Source organism: Rhinolophus sinicus, linkage group LG03 (assembly GCF_036562045.2).
Source record: "Rhinolophus sinicus isolate RSC01 linkage group LG03, ASM3656204v1, whole genome shotgun sequence".
NCBI lineage: Eukaryota > Metazoa > Chordata > Mammalia > Chiroptera > Rhinolophidae > Rhinolophus > Rhinolophus sinicus.
In genome coordinates, this window is record NC_133753.1 from 101,266,796 (window position 1) to 101,285,371 (window position 18,576).

The 18,576-nt window shown below is 51.7% G+C and overlaps 1 protein-coding gene across 10 annotated transcripts in view; it reads left to right on the forward strand.

Annotated features, from left to right (window-relative positions):
* The window catches only part of CUX1 (cut like homeobox 1), a 346,923-nt gene that overhangs the window by 317,914 nt on the left and 10,433 nt on the right, over positions 1–18,576 (forward strand). For 7 of the 10 annotated variants that reach the window (XM_074328374.1, XM_074328378.1, XM_019752708.2 and 4 more), the window contains one exon: positions 1,204–10,911. The exons of the other annotated variants lie outside the window; for them this stretch is intronic. In XM_074328374.1, the coding sequence (XP_074184475.1) occupies positions 1,204–1,891 (688 nt within the window). In that variant the 3' untranslated portion in view covers positions 1,892–10,911. Of the gene's footprint in view, positions 1–1,203; positions 10,912–18,576 lie in introns of those variants that run through there. 10 annotated transcript variants of the gene reach the window in all.

The following is an 18,576-nucleotide window of genomic DNA, read 5'->3' on the forward strand; positions in this document are numbered from 1 at the left end:
CCCCAACATACTGGACGAAACTGCAGCCAGAGGCCCTTTGGCTCCAACACTGCCCACATCCAGCACAGGACCTGCCATCTAGTAGGGTCTCAAAAAACGTTCCCTGTATTGAGTTGTGTGTGCTGCAGAAAATATTTTCATGCATGCCTAACCCAAGAGCTTTTTGCAGGCCTAGTTTCTGCAGGACATTGGGCTTGGAGCTAATTTACCTGAAGATGCTTTTCCACTAACAGTTGGCTTTTTCAGCTCTTGGGAATAAACACCTAAAGAGACTTCTGAATGAGCCTAGTACAGTCAGCATTATGGGAGGAGAAACTTTGGCACAAAAAGACTTAACAAGAGCCCTTTCATGATGTCACCAAGGGCTCCAAAACAGCGAAGACTAGGACCCCAGCTGTTTCCTTCAGACCCAACAAAGTGCTAGAGCACATTTGTCACTGTCAGCTGCACTCAGCTTGATTAAAACATGCTTGATGTGTGGGAGAACATATTTGGTCTCCTTCCTGCTTGATCAAAAGTGACCCTTCCCCAGTCTTCTCCTTTCAAAGGAGGAAATTAGTTGAAAATAATTTGATGGAATCCCACCTCACCCTGAACCAGAGCCCCTGAACTGGCTCAGAGCTGGATGCTGAAGGTTTCACTTTGGGCACTAATAATTGGTTCTCCTCATGGAGTCCTGATGAGGAAACAGTGATTATCATTCATCATGCATTTCCATTTATTAATTCGGCCAGTATTTATTACTATGTAGCAGTAAGCACCATGCTAGGCCTGGGGTGTGCAAAGAGTAAATGGGACCAGGCCATTCACACAGCCTAGTTGGAGGTGGGTGGGATGGAGATGGAGGAAACGGTGCCTGTAAATTACAAGTAACACTGGCACTCTCTCCTAGCCGAGAGGAGGGGCTGGCATTCCAACCAAGGGACAACTTATGCAAAGGCACAGACTTTGGGAAACAATAGGGGTTTTGCGCAGGCTCCTAGCCAATGACTCTAGATTGGGGCAACTCCAGAGCCCTAGCTCTGCTTTGTGGGTGGTAAGGCCTTAGGGGGCTTGCAGGCCCGGGTGGGAGTGTGAGATTCAGTGCAGAGGAGAGAAGAGGGTGGAACAGGGATGGCAGGAGGCCTGAGCTCCAAGGGAAGGGCCTGTGCCCTCCCATGCACTGCAGCCACTCATGGAGCCCTCCCTGTTTGTGTCTCCTAGGTCTCGGATCCGTAGAGAACTGTTCATTGAGGAGATTCAGGCCGGGAGCCAGGGCCAGGCCGGGGCCAGTGACTCCCCCACAGCCCGAAGCAGCCGGCCAGCGCCCAGCTCGGAGGGTGACAGCTGCGACGGCGTGGAGGCTGCCGAGGGGCCGAGCGCCGGGGACACCGAGGAGTCTGGCGGCCCTGCAGCCGCCACCAAGTCTCAGGGAGGGCCAGCCGAGCCGGCCACGGCCCCGGAGGAGCGGGAGGAGGCGCCGCGGCCAGCGGAGAAGGCGGAGCCGCTGCCCTTGGGGACCGTGGCCTCGGACGACGCTGACGAAGAGGGCCGACCCCGGGTGCCACCACTGCCCGAGGGTCCCGCGGAGGGCCCGGGGCCCATGCCAAACCCCGCCGCCACGCCCGCGGCCAGGGAGGACGCCGCTACCTCAGCCGCCCCCCCGGGGGAGGGCCCCTGCAGGGCCCGGGACGGCGCCGACAGGAGTTCCGCTTTGCCAAGCACCAGCGCGCCGGCGGCCGCCCGCAGGCCCAGCTCCCTGCAGAGCCTCTTCGGCCTCCCCGAGGCGGCGGGCGCCAGGGACTCGCGGGACAACCCCTTGAGGAAGAAGAAGGCCGCGAACTTGAACAGCATAATCCACCGCCTGGAGAAGGCTGCCAGCCGGGAGGAGCCCATCGAATGGGAGTTCTGAGAGGCGCCGCCCGCCCATCTGGCCAGGCTGAGCCGAGTCGAGTCTGGCCGGGCCGAGTCTGGCCGGCCGGGCAGGGGGCGGGCGCCGACTCCGAGGCCTGGACCGTGTTGCGCACTTACCGCCCTGCGGGCCACAGGGCAAAATCGCCATAGGCCAAGGTGCATATAGAAAACAAAGGAGCATTAAGCCCAATCTATGTCGTGTTTTCGAGGAAGAAAACGGAAATGTGTAGTCGAGCTTTTTTGTACCCTGAAGTGTTTTTTTTATTGCCCTAAGTGATTTCCACAGGTTCTGGAATAACTCTTACAGCTTTGCCTTGCGCCCTCCTCTTTCGTGTGGGCTTTAAAAAAAAAAATCAAACCCACATATTAAAAGGGGGCTTTTTATCTGCCATCTAATGGCTTCAGAGCGATAATACACTATTATCTTCTTAAACCAGGAAAGGGGGGGGATTTTTCAGAAAAATTAAAAAAGAAAGTTTTTGTAGCTGTTCAGTTGCCACTAAGAGATTGCACAGTCAAACCGACTCTAAACACACTAGTTTGGATTCCTAAATATTTTCAAGAAAAGAATCTTCTCGTTTGAAACTTTGAATTAAAATAAAACACATTTACTCCACATATTTTTTAACAAAAAGAGAAGTCACATCAGGAAAATATCTGATTTTGTGGTAGCTGACGTAGTGTTTTCTTGTACGTGAATAGAATCCTGACATGTAGTGCACATTGATCCATAGCTTTAACTGACTCTGGGCTTTTGCTGACCAGGGTCTGTTTAATACACTCCATTCTAGGCCAAATCAGGACAAAAAGAAAAGATCCGAATCTAGGTATTTTATAATCTGCTTTTTAACCTCTAACCGCAGAGCACGCTGATCAGACCTCATATCTCGGAGGTTTAGGAGACAAGTTAGAACTGTAGCATGTACCCATTCATTTTGTTTAATTTATGGTGTCTACGTCTGTGTTAGTGCGTCTGCACATGTGCGAGCATTTAAAGAAAGGAGGAAAGAGTAGGCCACTAAGAGCGCAGCAGACAGTTCTGGGGCCAAGCGGGGCCCCCCCTCTTAGACAGCAGCCTTTCCTTGGCACAGAAGGCACCACACCTCACACCACTCTCCCGGGCGCCTGATGGACTGAGCCCCACCAGGGGACGCCACTCCCTGGGCCTGGGCAGGGCTCGCGAGCACTCTCTCTTTCCCTTTCTTCCCACCACAAGCACTGATGACTGTTGACGTCGTGGGAAGCTTCCTTCCCTGCAGAAGAGAGAACGTGGCAGTCTGGGCACTGCTCCCACCCCTGTAGAGACGGCCCAAACTCACACCAAAACGTTGATGCTCTTCACTTCCAGACCAGACTATTGGCCCTTCATTCATTTTGCCTCTTGGAACATTTTTTTATGCAGTCTTTTACTTAGTCTTTTAGGGCAGTCTAAGTACAAATCAAAAAGTCTAACTTGTCTCTGATTCCTCCTTTGTCTATGTGTATATGCGTGAGAATAGAGGTGGATGAGAGCGTGCGTGTGTGCGTGTGTGCAATTTTATACGTCTGTGTATTTTCTTAAGTACCTGTGCACACATAGAGTGCATTACTGCCACCTTTTTTCAATAAGCTGTTTTATCAGTTATGGCTTCTACAAGTTTGCTAATTTAGACTCCTTTATTGCCATATCTTTAAACTAACAATAGATGATTTCGGTATATATATATATTTTTTTTTGCTTATTTATAGGTGCTGTATTTTATTATCTGATTGTTAGGAAGGGATGAAAGGGGCAAATATTCTTTAGAGGGATAGACTGCCGGCAGTATTGGGTATAATTTACAAGATGTAGTTGTCATACTGTATATTACTGATTGAAAACTTTTTGACCGTATTGTGTATCATTGAAACCTTTGTCTTAGGTCAACATCTTTGGATGACATTTTAATGGTGCATTCATTATTTCTTAAGTTTAATTAATATTATCTTTTTTGATTTTGGGGGGTGGGAGGGAGTTATAATTCTAGAGGTTTGCTCCCGCTGTTACACCTCAGTGTGTTTGTATTAATTACCTTGTAGGACTTGGACTGTAAGATGTGAAACCACATTTCTTGCATGACGTTTTAGAAATTATATATTTCATTTACAGTCTTTTAACCTGCAACTGCAGCACTTAGTTCAAGTTTTCACAAATTTAAGAGTCACTACACTAAAGACAATGCCTTTTCATGAATGAGAAGTTTTCAGAAGGCTCTAGGAGGCTGAGAGGCAGGCCGTTGGTCTTTTGATGGTTGCATCATCTCTGAACTTGGAATCTGGTTCAGCGAGAAGAGAATTCAAGATGGAGGAGCTTAAGGGGAAACAGATTAACATCTGGCTCAATTCAGGTACTTTAAGAAGAGCGAGTTTGCGTTAGTGACCCTTAGGACAGTGAGTAGCAGAGCCCCTGACAGTACTGTGGTGTCCTCTCCACAAAAACCTCGAGGGAATTTTGTCATCATGTGTGATGAATCACTAACTATCTGATTTTCATCAGAATCAAAAGCAGGGAGTTAACAGGAAATATTAGGGTAGTGTTTTAGTTTTAAAGGCATGACTGTTATTTACAGAGGTGTTAAATCGAGGAAACTGAAAAAGTATAAATTTGTCTATCCTAGTGGCCAAATAGTAACAGTCTAAAACAGCCATTTTGGCTCTTCCAAGCAATTTAGTCATTTTTGTTGTTGTTGTTGTTGTTGTTGTTATTGTTGTTTCAACTAGGTTATTGTTGATTTCCATTCTGTCTTTTTTTGCCAGACTTACATCTGGGTGCTCGATACAATCAGTTGGTTAAATTTTGCTTGCAGTTCAGTGTTTGTATTATTTCTTTATTTATTTTTTTATTACAATCCCAACCCTATGCTCTTTTGTGTTAAGCTGTCACTGTCTATAATACTTCTAAGAGCTGCCACTAAATGACAGAACTCTGTCGGCAGGGGGAAGCGTCCCCCTCCTCATTGCACCCCTGAATTTGAGTCCAAGGGTTGATCTCTCATCTTGATAAGCAATATCCAAGTGCCTTGAACAGCGTCCTCTCCGCGGCGTTCCACGCAGGCCTCCCACAGGCAGCCGACCTCCTCCTCTTTCTGCTCCATCAGTTTAAAAAGCTGATTTGTACCTCTCCCCTGGGGAAAACGGTTCCGTATAAAACATTAACACTTAATTACAAGCTCCATTATACCATTTTAAATGGCTTCTTTTTGTTAATTGGAGGCAGTGTTCATAACTTAAGGTTTCTGCCATTACTTAGCTGGCTAAGTGGAGGCTCCACATAAAATCTGTGTTCGCAATCAGCCTCTTGCCCCTTGGTTCCTGCCCACTCTCTCCTCTGGTGTCTGTGGTGGAAGGTTTGTGGGTTCTGACCTAGACCCGTGCCCGCTCACTTCCACTGCCCGGCTCCCGGGTCAACTCCTCCCTTGACCTTCCTGATCAGTCAAATGTGTGTGATTTCTGTCCGCCAGGCTGCTCTTCTTTAGAAAGGATTGCCACAGCCGTTTAGCTCGACTCAGTTATTCTCAGAGCCGACCTGTCTGAGGGATACCACAACATGAGGTGGCAGACTGCCCCGCGATGTAGGCCTGGGAGAAGTCTCAGGAACTGCCAGGATCTTGACTCGTATGACTACTATCAAACCCTGGCTGCTGTGTCTGGTAAAATACCTGAGACAGACTGAGCAAAAAGATAATCGTTCGTAGCCTCCCTTTACTTCCAAAGCACAAATGCCTCCCTGCCCAGTCTCCACCCTGTTGGTGTCTTTGTTCTCGCCCCATTTGAAAACCATCCTGACCAATGTGGACATTCAGGTGTGCTAGTTGGTAGTCCAGACCCAGAGTGCTACAGCGCTTTGGGCTAAATAAATGTTCCTCCGTGCTCTCTCTGGCCGTGAGAGATCCTCCCCACCCACACCCACCCCTGGGTCCAGCTGGCCAGCTCATGAAGGAAGGAAAACCCCATCTGTCTCCCTGGCCAGGGCACATCAGTTGTGCAGCTCATGAGCAAACCAAGCAGAGGCAGGTTGTAGTTTAATCCCAGGGAGAGCTCTGGTGTCGGCTGACTCCTAAAATCACTCACAGACACGCCCTGAGACGCTGGAGCGAGAGTCTCCGGACAGCTCAGTCTGCAGGAGGGTGCTCTCCCAGCTAAAGCCGGACTGGGTGTTTGTTCCTCCTGAACTCATGTCCTTTCATGTGGTGATCAATGAAGTCTATTGACAGTCTATGCAATGTTTTTCATTCCTCTGATTTTAGAAAAACAAACCTCTCTGAAACTAGCAGAGGAAGTATGTGCACGTCCTTTGGGATTAGCTCCGAGTGAAACAGTGATAGAGACTAGACCTGGGGGACAGTAGCTTTTGCCTTAAACGCACTATATGACACGCGCCTCTCAACAGGCCTATAAAAACAAGAGTGCCTGTAGCTATCCCAGGCACCTGCTTTCAGAGGCCCGTAAGCCAGCTGTGCGGGGGAAATACCATGTTTCCCCAAAAAGAAGACCTAGCTGGACCATCAGCTCTAATGCATCTTTTGGAGCAAACATTAATATAAGACCCAGTTTTATTTTAATGTAATAGAAGACCAGGTCTTATCTAACATAATATGAGACCGGGTCTTATATTAATTTTTGCTCCAAAAGACACATTAGAGCTGATGGTCCAGCTAGGTCTTCTTTTCAGGGAAACACGGTATAGGAAGGCGAGGTTCTGGTACGTGTGGTGGGGCTATTACCCGCGTCCTTCAGGCTGGAGGTTCGGCTCCCTCCCTGGATGGCCTCCCTTGTCACACTCCTCATCTGTCCCTGTCTACCTCACTAACCCATTCTGCCACTTGACATCACTCCTCACCCCGCACCCCTCAGAACCATGCGACAAGTGGGCTCCCAGGAGAGAAAAAACTAGAAAAGTGGCATCCATGAGTGTATCTTAGCCTGGTAGGCAGGCGTCTTCTCTCGTGAGCACAACATGGACAGACATCTGTGGATTCTTCTCTTGACTTCCACCTGTTCCTGAAGCTTCTGGCAGCTGTTTCCTTGGCAGGCAGGGCAGTCTGCGGCCTCAGAGGGCCTTGTCTTTGGCCTGTCGTTGCTTTCTGCCTGTTCCTGCTCAGCTGTTAAGATCTGTCACAGCCACTTCCCTTGCCCTGGGCTGCCCCTAAACATCCACTTGAGGACACTCCCCCAGGGTTCCTGTCTGGCATTGCAGAACTGTCTTTGTTGTCTCTGGCACTGGGAGGGTATGACTTCAGCTCCACTGTGACACTCTGGAAGCATCTCAAGGACAGGAGAGGATATGGCCTTCTTCAGCCCGTTCACCCATTTTTCAAACACATGACCCTTTCTTCCCAAAAGAATATGCCAATTTCCACCCAGTGCTGCAAAAAACCAGCTCCCAGAGCTGCTGGTTGGACGTAGGTCCACCATCCCTGTTGGCCAAAGTGTTCTCCTGATGGAAAGAATTCGGAAGTGGGAGCCTAAGATTTGTGCCGTCATCGTGTGCTCGGGCATTCACCAGGAAAAGCTCATATTTAGAAATCCCCCCAGTGCTTCTGCAATTTTGAGAGGACCTTGATGACATTAGGGGAGACTTCATGACCTGCAAGGCAGAGCTGCTACCCTGAGTGGCAAGGTGGTGGCCTGGGACTCCCAAACTACGAAATTCCATTTTCCGGAGCACTGAATGGCGGGCTGGCCAGCACACTTGCTTGCTAAGAAAATAGTCCAATTTGACAATGTCATTTCCATCCCCATCAGTTTCTGCTTTTTGAAACATACCAGGATAGGAAGGAGAAACAAGTTCAAATACAGTTCTAAAGAGATCTGACCTGTTAGCCCCTTAGAGGTGTGCTGGAAGTTGAGGCCAGGGCCCTCAGAGTAGAGGAGGGGCCGTGATGAGCAGTGAGCTGAGCAAAAATGAGCCACTCCCCTGAGTCTTCTGCCCCAGCAGCCTGTGAGCCTAACTCCTGGTCGCCTGGTTGAGGAAGAAGAGGGAAATGTGGTTCCCCGCGTCTGTCTCACTTACATGAACTGCCCCCGCCCAGTCCTGGCTACCGCTCTTCCATCACCTCCTCCCTCCAAAGATACTGTGTCCACACTGACGGTGGCATCGTCCCCATTTTCATTTTTGGATGAAGTGACATTTAGCTTTAACAAGACATTTCCAAAGCGCCTAGTCTCCTCCAAAATGCTAACTTTAAAAGTTGGGCATTGTAGGCGAAGAATCCTTAAAAGGCTAGTGAGAGAAAGACACTAGGCTATGCATAAATGTGCACTTCCCATCCCTGTTATTAAACTTAAAATACCTTTGAGTTGCTTTTCATGGGTCATTTTAGTTCATCCAATACTGTTAAGTTTAGTCTTGTGTTACTGTAATTTCTGTAGTGTTTAGGCTTTAATTTCTACCACAAAATATGCTGTTTGCTATGTATCAAGCTTTCTGTGATCAGAAAGGAAAGGTGCCTTATATCCCAATGTCACATCCCTATGGAAAATAATCAGAAGCACAGTATGTACGGAAGCGTTGGGACTTCCATTGGTGAAACCAGACTCCGTCAGCAAGACACATTGAAGTGGCGCGGGGCTGCTTTTGTTTTATAGTTCCTTTTTGCTCCTTTTTCATTTTCCTTTTTCTTTTTTTTCTTTTTTCTTTTTTTGGTAGTTTGCTTTAAACGGAAAGCACTTAAATAGATGACTATGTGTAAAAGCTCTGTGCAATAGAGATCATTTTTCTTCATTTTTAAGAGATAACGTATTGCACACCAAATGAACTCAAAGTAAGCTTTAGACCAGGACGGTTCAGGTTGTGGATGAGTATGTTTGTTCACTGTAGTTCCGTTTGTTCATGAACTGAAGGGAATACCAGCTTCCCCAGCCCCCCACTTCCCCACCTGCCTCTTGCTGACCACCGAGGCCTCGCTCTGCAGGGCGCTGGGTGGCAGGGTGGGGGCATTTGTGACTCAGCAGCTGAGAACCTTCCCAATGTGAGACCACAGCCTCCCTTCCAGCACTTAACCTTCCCTTGTTGAGATGGATTGACTGCTACTGACCTGCCAGCGTGTGTGAGGATAATTATAAAAGGATGTTTCCTTGAGGAAAAAAAAAAATTATTTCTATCCTCTTCTATTTATTATTATGTTAATCATTTAAGTACTAATCAGGAGTGTATTGTTGTTTTGTGTTGTTGTTGTTGTAAATGCTTTTTGCTGTCACTCCAGTGGTTACTGTCTTCTGCCTCCTGCCCTCCCCACCCACCCCCCCAAAAAAGAACCGAAGGGTCTGGGGATTTGACTCGGGGCAGAGGGACCTTCTCCAGCAGAATCAGATGTCTGTCTCCAGAGTAGCCACTCAAAAACTGGTGATCTCTACATGTCTAACTTTTTAAGTGAGAGAGTTAATGAACAAAAATCTACCAGTATGAGGAAGTGCCGAGTTGAACACTCGTGTGAGGAGCTGCAGAGAAGACTTAGAAAAGCATAGTTCAGTTCCCCAAAGCCTCCTAGAGCCTCTGGTAAGACTTCTGGGTTCATGAAGTTTCAGCGAGCCCTGGTCAGAGGGTGTAGCGGCCTGGCCAGGGCTGTGACTTCCGAGTGAGAGAGTGGTTTCTTGCAAGGCTCACATGGGTTGACATGTTTTGGTTGGCTTTTTGTTGTTGTTGTTGTTTTTCTTGCATACAAATTTGGTCAAAACCATCTTGCAAAGCAACAGTGTTTCTTGGTACTGCTGTGGCTTGAGGACCTACACCAGGGAGGTCATGGGGGAGCCCCTTTTCCCCTTAATGTGGTTAAGTGTGGAAGGAGGTTAGATGTGGGCAGAGCTTTCTGTGGCTAGAAGCACAGCCAACACGACACCCGGTTGTTTGCAATCGAGTGTGAGGGTGAGGTGGGGCTGGCCTCCGGCCTGTGGGCTCCCCCTCATGGGATAGGAGAAGGAAGCTCCCCCCAGGCCAAGGCAGGGGCTCTGCCCACCCCAGGCGGAGCCAGACAGCTGCCTCGGCTCCCAAAGGGCCCACTTTCCGTGCCATGACTTTTCCCCTTCTCTGGAATTAGTGGGGGTCCTGATTTTGTTCTCATCTCTTTGAAAGCAAGCCCTCCAATAAAAGAACTGCCCCCGTCTCCCCCAAAGAGTTTTCATTTCTCTCTAATTAGTCTATGCATTTCTCTCTTGAGCCGTTTTCTGCCTCTTTCCTTGAGAAAACGGGCCTCTCATGTCCCACCATCTGAGACCCCTCAGAAAATGCTGTGCATTTTGGAGACGTGAGGATTCATTCAAAATTCTTAAAGCATTTGAGAATAGCTTGTTATAAAATACCAGTGGGAAAACAAGAAAAGGTGGTTTTTCCCACGCCCCTTTCCACTGAGGAAGACCTAGCTCTTTGCGATTGTGCAATAACTACTTGCCTGCGAGCGGGCAGCCACGCTCCTGTCCAGACTACTAACAGCACAAGCCAAGCGCGCTCTCGGAGTGGCGGACTTCTTCCGGAGAATTCTTAATAAGCTCAGCTCCCCCCAGTGTATCGTGGTGTCTTACATATTAGCAGTATTTTATATTTTCTGTAACACACTAAGTCTTAGATGTTTTTAGAGCTCGTTTGTTAATATTCAACAATCACAGACATTTTTTTTTAATCCTCACAGAGACCCAATTGACCAAAAAAAAAAAAAAAAAAAAAAAGAGCGTCATCTTTTTGTACAAATAGCTTTGAGAAGCCTCTGCTGTGTTGCTGTGACCCATCTCTGGTAACATTTTATTTCTTGCTATTTGTTTTCGACATTAAGAGTCAAAAGTTGATCCGGCTGGCGTGGGGGTGGGGGAGGCACCCGTCGGCCCCCCGGCGTTGTCCCTTCTGTCTTTGGTTAGCCATACGATGTTTGTTCTCAGCACTGTACAACGGTCCCTATATGATATGGAGAAGCAATATCACTGTATGAAACTCACACCATGTATTATTATTATTCACTAGCACCCTAGGTGTGATAATTGAAGTAAATATCTTTTATACAAACATAAGAACGTGTGGGTCGTTTTTATTTAAAGTGCTCTGGCCTGAGAAGCAGCAAACACTTTCATTCTGGGTCCAAAGGCACCTCCACAGTTGCCATTCAGAGGTAGCCATTCCCTCCACCTTCCTGAGAGTGCTTCCGGTGGCACATGGCCCTGGGCAGGTGTCAGCAGAAACCTGAGCCAGGGTTGGGCTGCGTGGTGATGTGGGCACCAGTTTTCTGTCCGGGCAACACAGTACATGTTCCGTAAGCCCTGCGTCCCTGCTTGCTGTTGTCACCCTTACTCTTCGGGTATCCTTGAAGCACTGACCCTCCTAGCATCTGCTTTCTTATCTGTGAAATGGCGCCATCGCCTATCTCACAGGCTTGTGAGGACCAGGAGTGGGGGCCGATGGTGCTGGGTACAGCACAGTGAATGGGGCTTGGGTGCCTGGCCTCAGCCTGCTCTGCAGGGGTCTCTCTCTTTGTCCCTGACTCGTGTAAAGAAGGACCAGCCAAGGGCACCTGTTAATTCAGGCAAGTGAGTTCCCACAGAGGAAGGACGGAATGGTGTCTTGTGGGTTTTTGGAATGACTGGGCTCCTGAAAAGTGGTCTGTCCAGCCAGCGCTCAGGGCTGGAGGTGGGAAAGCTCTGAGAGTTGGCTGCTAGGTGGTCCACGTGCTTGTGACAGGATGTTTCTCATCTTGAGATCTACGGGGCTGGAGAAGTATCGCCACCCTCACTAATGTGTGACTGGTTAGGGAATAGTTCCTTGTGCGTTCCTTTGCGCTTTTCAGAACGTGAAGCTCCCACACAGAAGCACTAAGTTAGACAGGGAGTTAAGGCAGACCCCATCCTCCCTCCAGTGGAGACCCCAGAACACGGGACACCCTCCCGCCGGTGCCAGGTGCTCCCAGCAGCCTGGAGTCTCCTCTGGTCACTCAAGGACATGGTGTGTCTAAAGCTGCCCCCAAAAGTCTGTCCCTCCCCAGGTGGGAGAAATTAGCATAAAACCACTAGACCTCTACCATTCAGATAAACTAAAGTCTAACTCAGCTAAGATTCCACTTTTTCTCCTTCCTAGTTTAGGTGTACCCCCACTTTTTAAAGATCTAACTAAATTATAATTAAAAAAAAAAAAAAACCCACTTAGCACCAAGTCCTTTTATCCAGAAAGTCTCCCCAAAGTACTTTAGAAGTGAGATTTAATTAAACAGCAGTTGCACATGGTTTTGCAGGCCTGTTTTGGTAAACTGCCAGTTCCAGAGGCAGAAAAGGGAGCAAGATTTCATGTTGTGACTGCAACGCGATGCCCTCACCCCAGGCAGAGTGTGCAGTGTTTGGCCTTTCTCCTCGCCCTAGAGTAACGTGGGTCTGAACAAAAAGATGCACCTCATTTGATGCCCTAAGGAAACACAATTGCAGATGTACGGGGTAAGGTGGCGGCGAGATGATCTAATTATTAGAGTGCGCGAGTTGTCTGCCGTGGTCCTGTCTGCTGTGTTTAAAAGAGCCTCTGAGTGGCTGCCTTGGGGCCTGTTGCTTCCTTCATGGCCCTAGCACACTGGCTCTGGGGCACACGCAGCTGGCTGGTCTCTGCGTCAGCGTGGCATTGTTTCCTGTAGGGTGGTAGGGGTGTAGGGGGCTGAGCTAAGAGCCTGGACTGTGATGTTGGTGGGGGCCCCTGGTCGTTGGGCTCTTGATCCGAGTCTGGCCCACCCCACGTGGGGTGGTGTGTTAATGGGGGTGGGAGGTCGGCGGCGCAGCCCATGCCCAGCATTGGGCAGGCATTTGGAAGTTCCTGCCTCTTCCAAGAAGCCTGACCTCTCAGAATGTCAGTAGGAAGGGCCTTTTTTTTGGAGCCAAATGGTTTGTAGACAGGTGAAAACAGAGCTACTCTGTTCAGGGAAGGGAGCAGGGAGGGCTCCGGGCAGTGATGTCTGAGGACCCCACTCACTTTCCTGGGGGCATCGGGGCCCTTCCTTGCGACCCAGGGGCACTGCGTTGGGTCCTATTATCTTCTCTTACCAGCCGGTGACCTTGGACAAGTCTTAGTCGATGCTCAGGAAATCTTTTCTGAAAGAATGAATGAGTTTAACTTCTTTGAGCTTCTGTTTCCATCTCTGGAAAGGGGATACGATCATGCCAGACTCACAAGGCTGCTGGGATAATGTCTGTGAACCGCTCAGCGCGGCGTCTGAGCCCACGGCATCTGAGCCCATGGCGGGCACAGTACACGCTCATGGGGCTGTCGATGATGGTGATATTTCATCAGATCTGGATGCTAGAGCAGCAACTTCCAGTCAAAGTTGTCTTCACCTTGTGCTGATGCAGGAAGGGCCCCTGCACGGGCCCAGGCGCTCCTCCAGGTTAGCCAGCTCACCAGCAGCTGCCAGCCAAACGTCACACGCCTGACGTGCTGACTGGCACAAAGCTCAGGCAGCAGCGTCCTCCGCCTCAGCGGCTCTCTTCAGCCCCTGTTGAAAATTCAGGTCTCAGGTTCCTCGGGTGGCTGAGGCTGCCACCCCTGGGCTCTGCCACAGACAAGAAGGAGGGCCCTCCTTGCTCCTCACTCTTCTATGGGGGGGCTGCACCTGCCACAGGGGCGGTTTCCTCTTAAAGATCATCTGATTGAAGCATCTGTCAAGGCTGATTCCCGTCCTGTTACAGCCAAACCCAAAGCCTCCCATGGCTGAGGAGAGTCTCTAGGGCCATGGTTTTCAATTGGGGGTGACTTTGTCCCCAGGACATTGGCAGTATTTGGAGACATTTTGAGCTGTCACCATGGGTGGGAAGGTGCTCCTGACATCTAGAGGGGAGCAGCCAGAGATGCATAATGTCCTACAATGCATAGGACAGCCCCGCACCCCCAACAAAGAATAACCTGGCCCCAAATGTCAATGGTGCCAAGGTAGAGGGTGAGGGGCAGGCACAGGCTTGGTGATGCCACGCGGCCCAGCTAAGGCCACCTCCCTCTTGGAGCCCCTTCAGATTTGTTCAGCAGATTGCCACTGAGAACTGCTCTGTGCCAGGGACGAGCTCCAGGCTGAGTGTCTGGCAGCCTCGAGTCACCCACAGCTCAGAGGGGCGACAGACCAGGTACAGAGCCACAGCCGAGGCCGGCGCTGTAATTGGTACTGAGGGGGCATCTGAGCAATGACTTGGGAAACAGCAGGACTTCACAGGGAGCAGCCTGGAAATGGGAAGAGGTATTTGCGGCAGGCAGGCAGAGAGGACACACCAAACTGAGGGCTGGCACAAGCACGGAGGCGACAGTGTCAAAGAAATAGGACGCTGTGCAGGGGAAGGGCGTACCCGGTGGAAGGACGACCACGCTTGACAAGAACAAAGCCGGTCTGGAGGGTGGCAGCCCTAGGTGAGGCTTGTTCTTCCCTTCTAACGTCTAGAAGGACTCAGGTGTAGCCAAGAGCCTCTGCAGCCATGCTTGGGGTCCAGGGGTCCCAGCTGGGGAGCAAGTACCCCCAACCCGTCCACCAAGTGTGCACTCATTGGCGAGGTGCAGGGCCGCCCTGGGGCTTCACGCTGGCAGATGTGCAGTCCCCATGCCAGACCCAGCCTGGAGGGCTCCAGATGAGGCCTAGCAGTTAGCAGGCCGTGGGACCAGCAGAGGCCGGCTGGCGGCGCCCAGCCCGTCGTGCTTCCCTGCTGGGTGGGATCCACTCAGCCCATCAGCTAATGGGCATTGAGGGCTGACCATGTGCCGCTGCTCTGGGCACTGGGGCATCGCAGGGGACAAACATGGAGCTTACCTCCTAGTGGGGGAGACAGATGGTAAACAATAAATGACTGAATTACATAGTAGCACAGAGGGTGGTCAATTTTTTGGGAGAAAAATAAGGTCGAGGGGACTGGAGGAGCAAGTGGAGGGTTAAAGTGTTAAGTCAGGTGGTCAGAGTGGCCTCATAGGAAGGTAACGTGTGAATAAAGTCTTGACGTGCAGGTGCCCGAGGGAAGAACCTTCCAGACAAGGAACAGCAAGTGCAAAGGTCCTGTGGTGTGTATGTGCCGAGAACTAGTGTCGCTAGAGCAGAGTAACCACAGGGCAGAGTAGGAAACGACCAGGTCAGACAGACAAGGGGGAGGCAGAGCTGGGGGGCCTTGTGGGCCATTGCAGGGCTTTGGCTGTTACTCTGAGGGATGTGGGGGCCGTTGCAGGGTTTGAACAGAGGGTGGTCTGATCTTACTGTCTTAAAGGTTCTCTGGCTGCTGCTTTGTGACTCGATTGTAGGAGTGAGGGTGGGAAAGGAAGACCAGCAAGGAGACTGTTACCATAATCAAAATGAGGGGTCGTGACTCGGACCAGGTGGTGGCAATGTGCAAAGTGATTGGCTTCTGTGTGTTTGGAAAGTAGAGCCAAAAATAGGACTTGGCTATAGGTTAGATGTAAGGAGAGAGATGAGCATGGCTACCCCTGCCCCTTCCCCCGGATTTGGTCTGAGCCACCACCCTGGGGACACCAGGGTGTCCTGGGGCTGTGCAACAGGGGGTCCTGCTGTGGTGAAGCAGATTGGGGGGGGGGGGCGGTCAGGCATCCATTATGGACCCGTTCAGTTTGAGATGCCAGTTATACATCCAAGCAGAGAATGAGCCCCGGCAAAAGGGTACACTGGAGACAGGCACTGGAGAGTCATCAGCTTATCAATGGCACTCAAAGGGGCCAGCGTGGGGAGGGAAGAGAAAGGCACTTGGGGGCTGGCGCCCTGGGGGCAGCGTGGTCACAGCTTAGTGAGGAGGAGAACCAGCAAAGGAAACTGAGAAGGAGCAGCCAGTGGGACAGGAGGGCCGGGAGGGTGCAGGGACCACAAACAAGGTGCTGATGGGTCAGTAAGATGAGGGCTGAGGACATAACGATGTGCGAGGTCATTGGCAGCCTTGGCAAGGACAGGTGATGTAGTGGGCATTCGTCTGGTGGGAAAGGTTTAGGGAAGCAAACACTTAGAAGAGACAACTTCTTCTTGGAATTTTGCTGGAGGGGGCGGTGTAAGGAGGGAGGGAGGGCGGGGAATAACATGCTTGTGTGCTTGTGGAAAGGCGAAGCAGGGCTGACGTTGCAGGAGAGGGAGGACCCTCGCTGGGGGACCCCTTGGGTAGGAGCGAGGGGCTGGCACCTGCAGGCACGGAGTGCCCAGCACTCATCTCTGGGCACCCGTGGGGACAGCCAAGGAGGGGAGGGGTGGATGTGCAAGCTGCTCAGCTCCCCTCAGAGCCCTCCGAGCGCGGCCGGTGTACACATTGAGCAGCTCCAGAGTGCCTGCCTGGCTTACAGGTGGCTGATTGAATAACGCAGGGTCCCCCACCCTCCAGAAAGCCGTAGACACAACACCGCAGGCCTTGCCATCCGACTCCAATTCTGATAAGTGTCTGCATTTCATCAATCTGCAGTCAGGAATCATGCCTTGACCTTAAGTCATAATCCAGCCTCCTTAAGTGTTGACCTTGCTTTGATTTCTTTCTCCTCTTTGTGAAAGGCACCCTCTAGGAAGCGTTCCCAGATTCTCCCAGAAGGACGAGGTCCCATGAAGTTTCATGAGGGTAGGAGGCTATCTTGGGCCCACCTCGTAGGGGCCTCTGCCGCCTTTCAGAGACAAGCGTTCTCTCTCCACCCCATCGCGCTCAACGCCACGGCCCCTCCCTCTCCTACACGCAGCCCCTCCCTCTCCACAGACTCCATTCCTCACGCTCCACCGTCCTGAAGACCCTTGTTCTCGAGGACGGCCCCTCACACCAGGCTCTGCCCATTGTACAGCCTCATCTGGCATCTGTCCAGAGTGGTCCCCAGTCCCTTTTTCACACCCCAGCTGCTCCCCGCTCCACCACCATCTTGACCAAACTCTTCACCAGAGGACTCACTCCAGCCCTCACCTCACTCAGCCTTCCTAGAGACACCGGTGGCCCCTGCTTACTCATTGCCAGTCCCTATTCAAGTTGGTGCCTTAAGACACTTCCTCTTGATTTCCATCCTGCTTCTTGCCGCCTCTTCTCTGGGTCTTTGCCCGGACACCCCTGAAAATGCTGCCATTCCCGAAGGTTCTGCCCATGTCTTCCGCTGGGGGCTCAGCCAGCCCTGAGCTCCCCCCGGCCTGTATCTCCAGCCCCAGGCCCACCAGTCCAACTCCCCACACGCATCCCCTTACTGTTCCACTAGCTCATACTCACCAGAGCCAAACCCCGCTGATGCTCACCCCGTCCCTGTGTGGGGGCCAATTCCAGGCATGGGGGAGGCCCATCCCTCCTTCAGGGTTGCCCACACCATCAGTTTCCTGGCCTCATCCCATACCCACAGCGTGGAGCGATGGGCCACCACTGGGATCCAGCTGGGCTCCGGACCACGTCCAGGCCCGGCTGCTGCAGCCTCAGTCTCCCGCCTCTGCCCTGGGCCTTCCTTCGGTCTCACCCCCTCACCTCCACTGCCCGGCCTGCCCAGTCTCCTCCCTGTGCCTCACACACAGCCGTCCTCCATGTCTGCTGTGAGTTCATGCCAGCCAGCCCTCAGTTTCACCCAGAGCCACCTCTTCAGGGGTGGCCACTCCCAGCACTCCGCCTTGCACCCTCAGAGGTCATGCTGGCCGCTAACCCAGTGTCTGGGTGCCTTTGCAGCAGCAGCAGTGGCAGGCTCTCCAGGCCAGCTTAACAAAGCGGCCTGGCACCAGCTGGCTGGGCAGCCTATGATGGAGGGTTTGCTGTCAGGGCCCTTGCACATTCTCAGTGTCATATGTGTGCATGGGCCGGGACCTGTGTGCCCACCCCTTAGTAACAGGCAGACACAGATACCCAAGAAACCCAGCCCAGGCAACCCCACCCCATCTGCCCCATGCCCACAGATGGCTCTGGGGACTGCAAGTCGCTTCTACCCCAGGGACCTGGTGGAGACCATTCTGGGTGACCATGGACTGGTGACATAAAATAAGCAGTCCAAGGAATCACCCCGCTGGCCTTTTATCCAACCCTCATGCCGTGCTTGGGTCGCCTCCACATTAGGCTGCATGCACACTTCCAGGGATAGGGGCTTACTCTGCTGGGCAGCCGTCCACCTCTCCGTAGGTGTCCCCACCTCTGCCCTGTCCCTTCTGTCCCCAGGGCCTCATCCCTGAGGTAGGATGCTACTCACCTGAGCCTCCTCTGCGCCCCACACTCTCCATTCTCCAGGGGCCTGTCTACCCACCCCCACAGGCTCGGTCTCAGCACCGTTTTTGGACATGCTCCTGTTGGTGACTGTCCCTGTGGACACCCAGGGCCCAGAACTAAACTTGTCCCCTCCTAAGGTCCCTCTCCCATATCTCACCACAACTTGTGTCCATCTTCCCTCCGAAACGTGTGTGACACAGCAAGGTGACCCTGCTCTTCAGTCTCATCCCACATGCAAGGACGAAGGACTCCATCCCCAGGCCAGAAGGTCATGGCATTTGGGGTCTCCCTGGGCCTGTCCCCCACAGGGCCGGCTTAAAGCTCTTGTAGGCCACCCAGGGCCTACCAGCTGAAGGGCACACCCCAACCCTGCCACCCACAGGCCTCCCTCCATGATCTGGTCCTTCCCTTAGGTCCAGCCTCTTCTCCCAGCCCCATGTCAGACCCCTCACTTCTGCCAGGAACACCTACCTTCTGGGTACAAAGAGGGGCTCAGTGATGTCTGAAGGAAGAAATCCATTCAGGGCCTGAACCGGTGGGGCCTTCCCC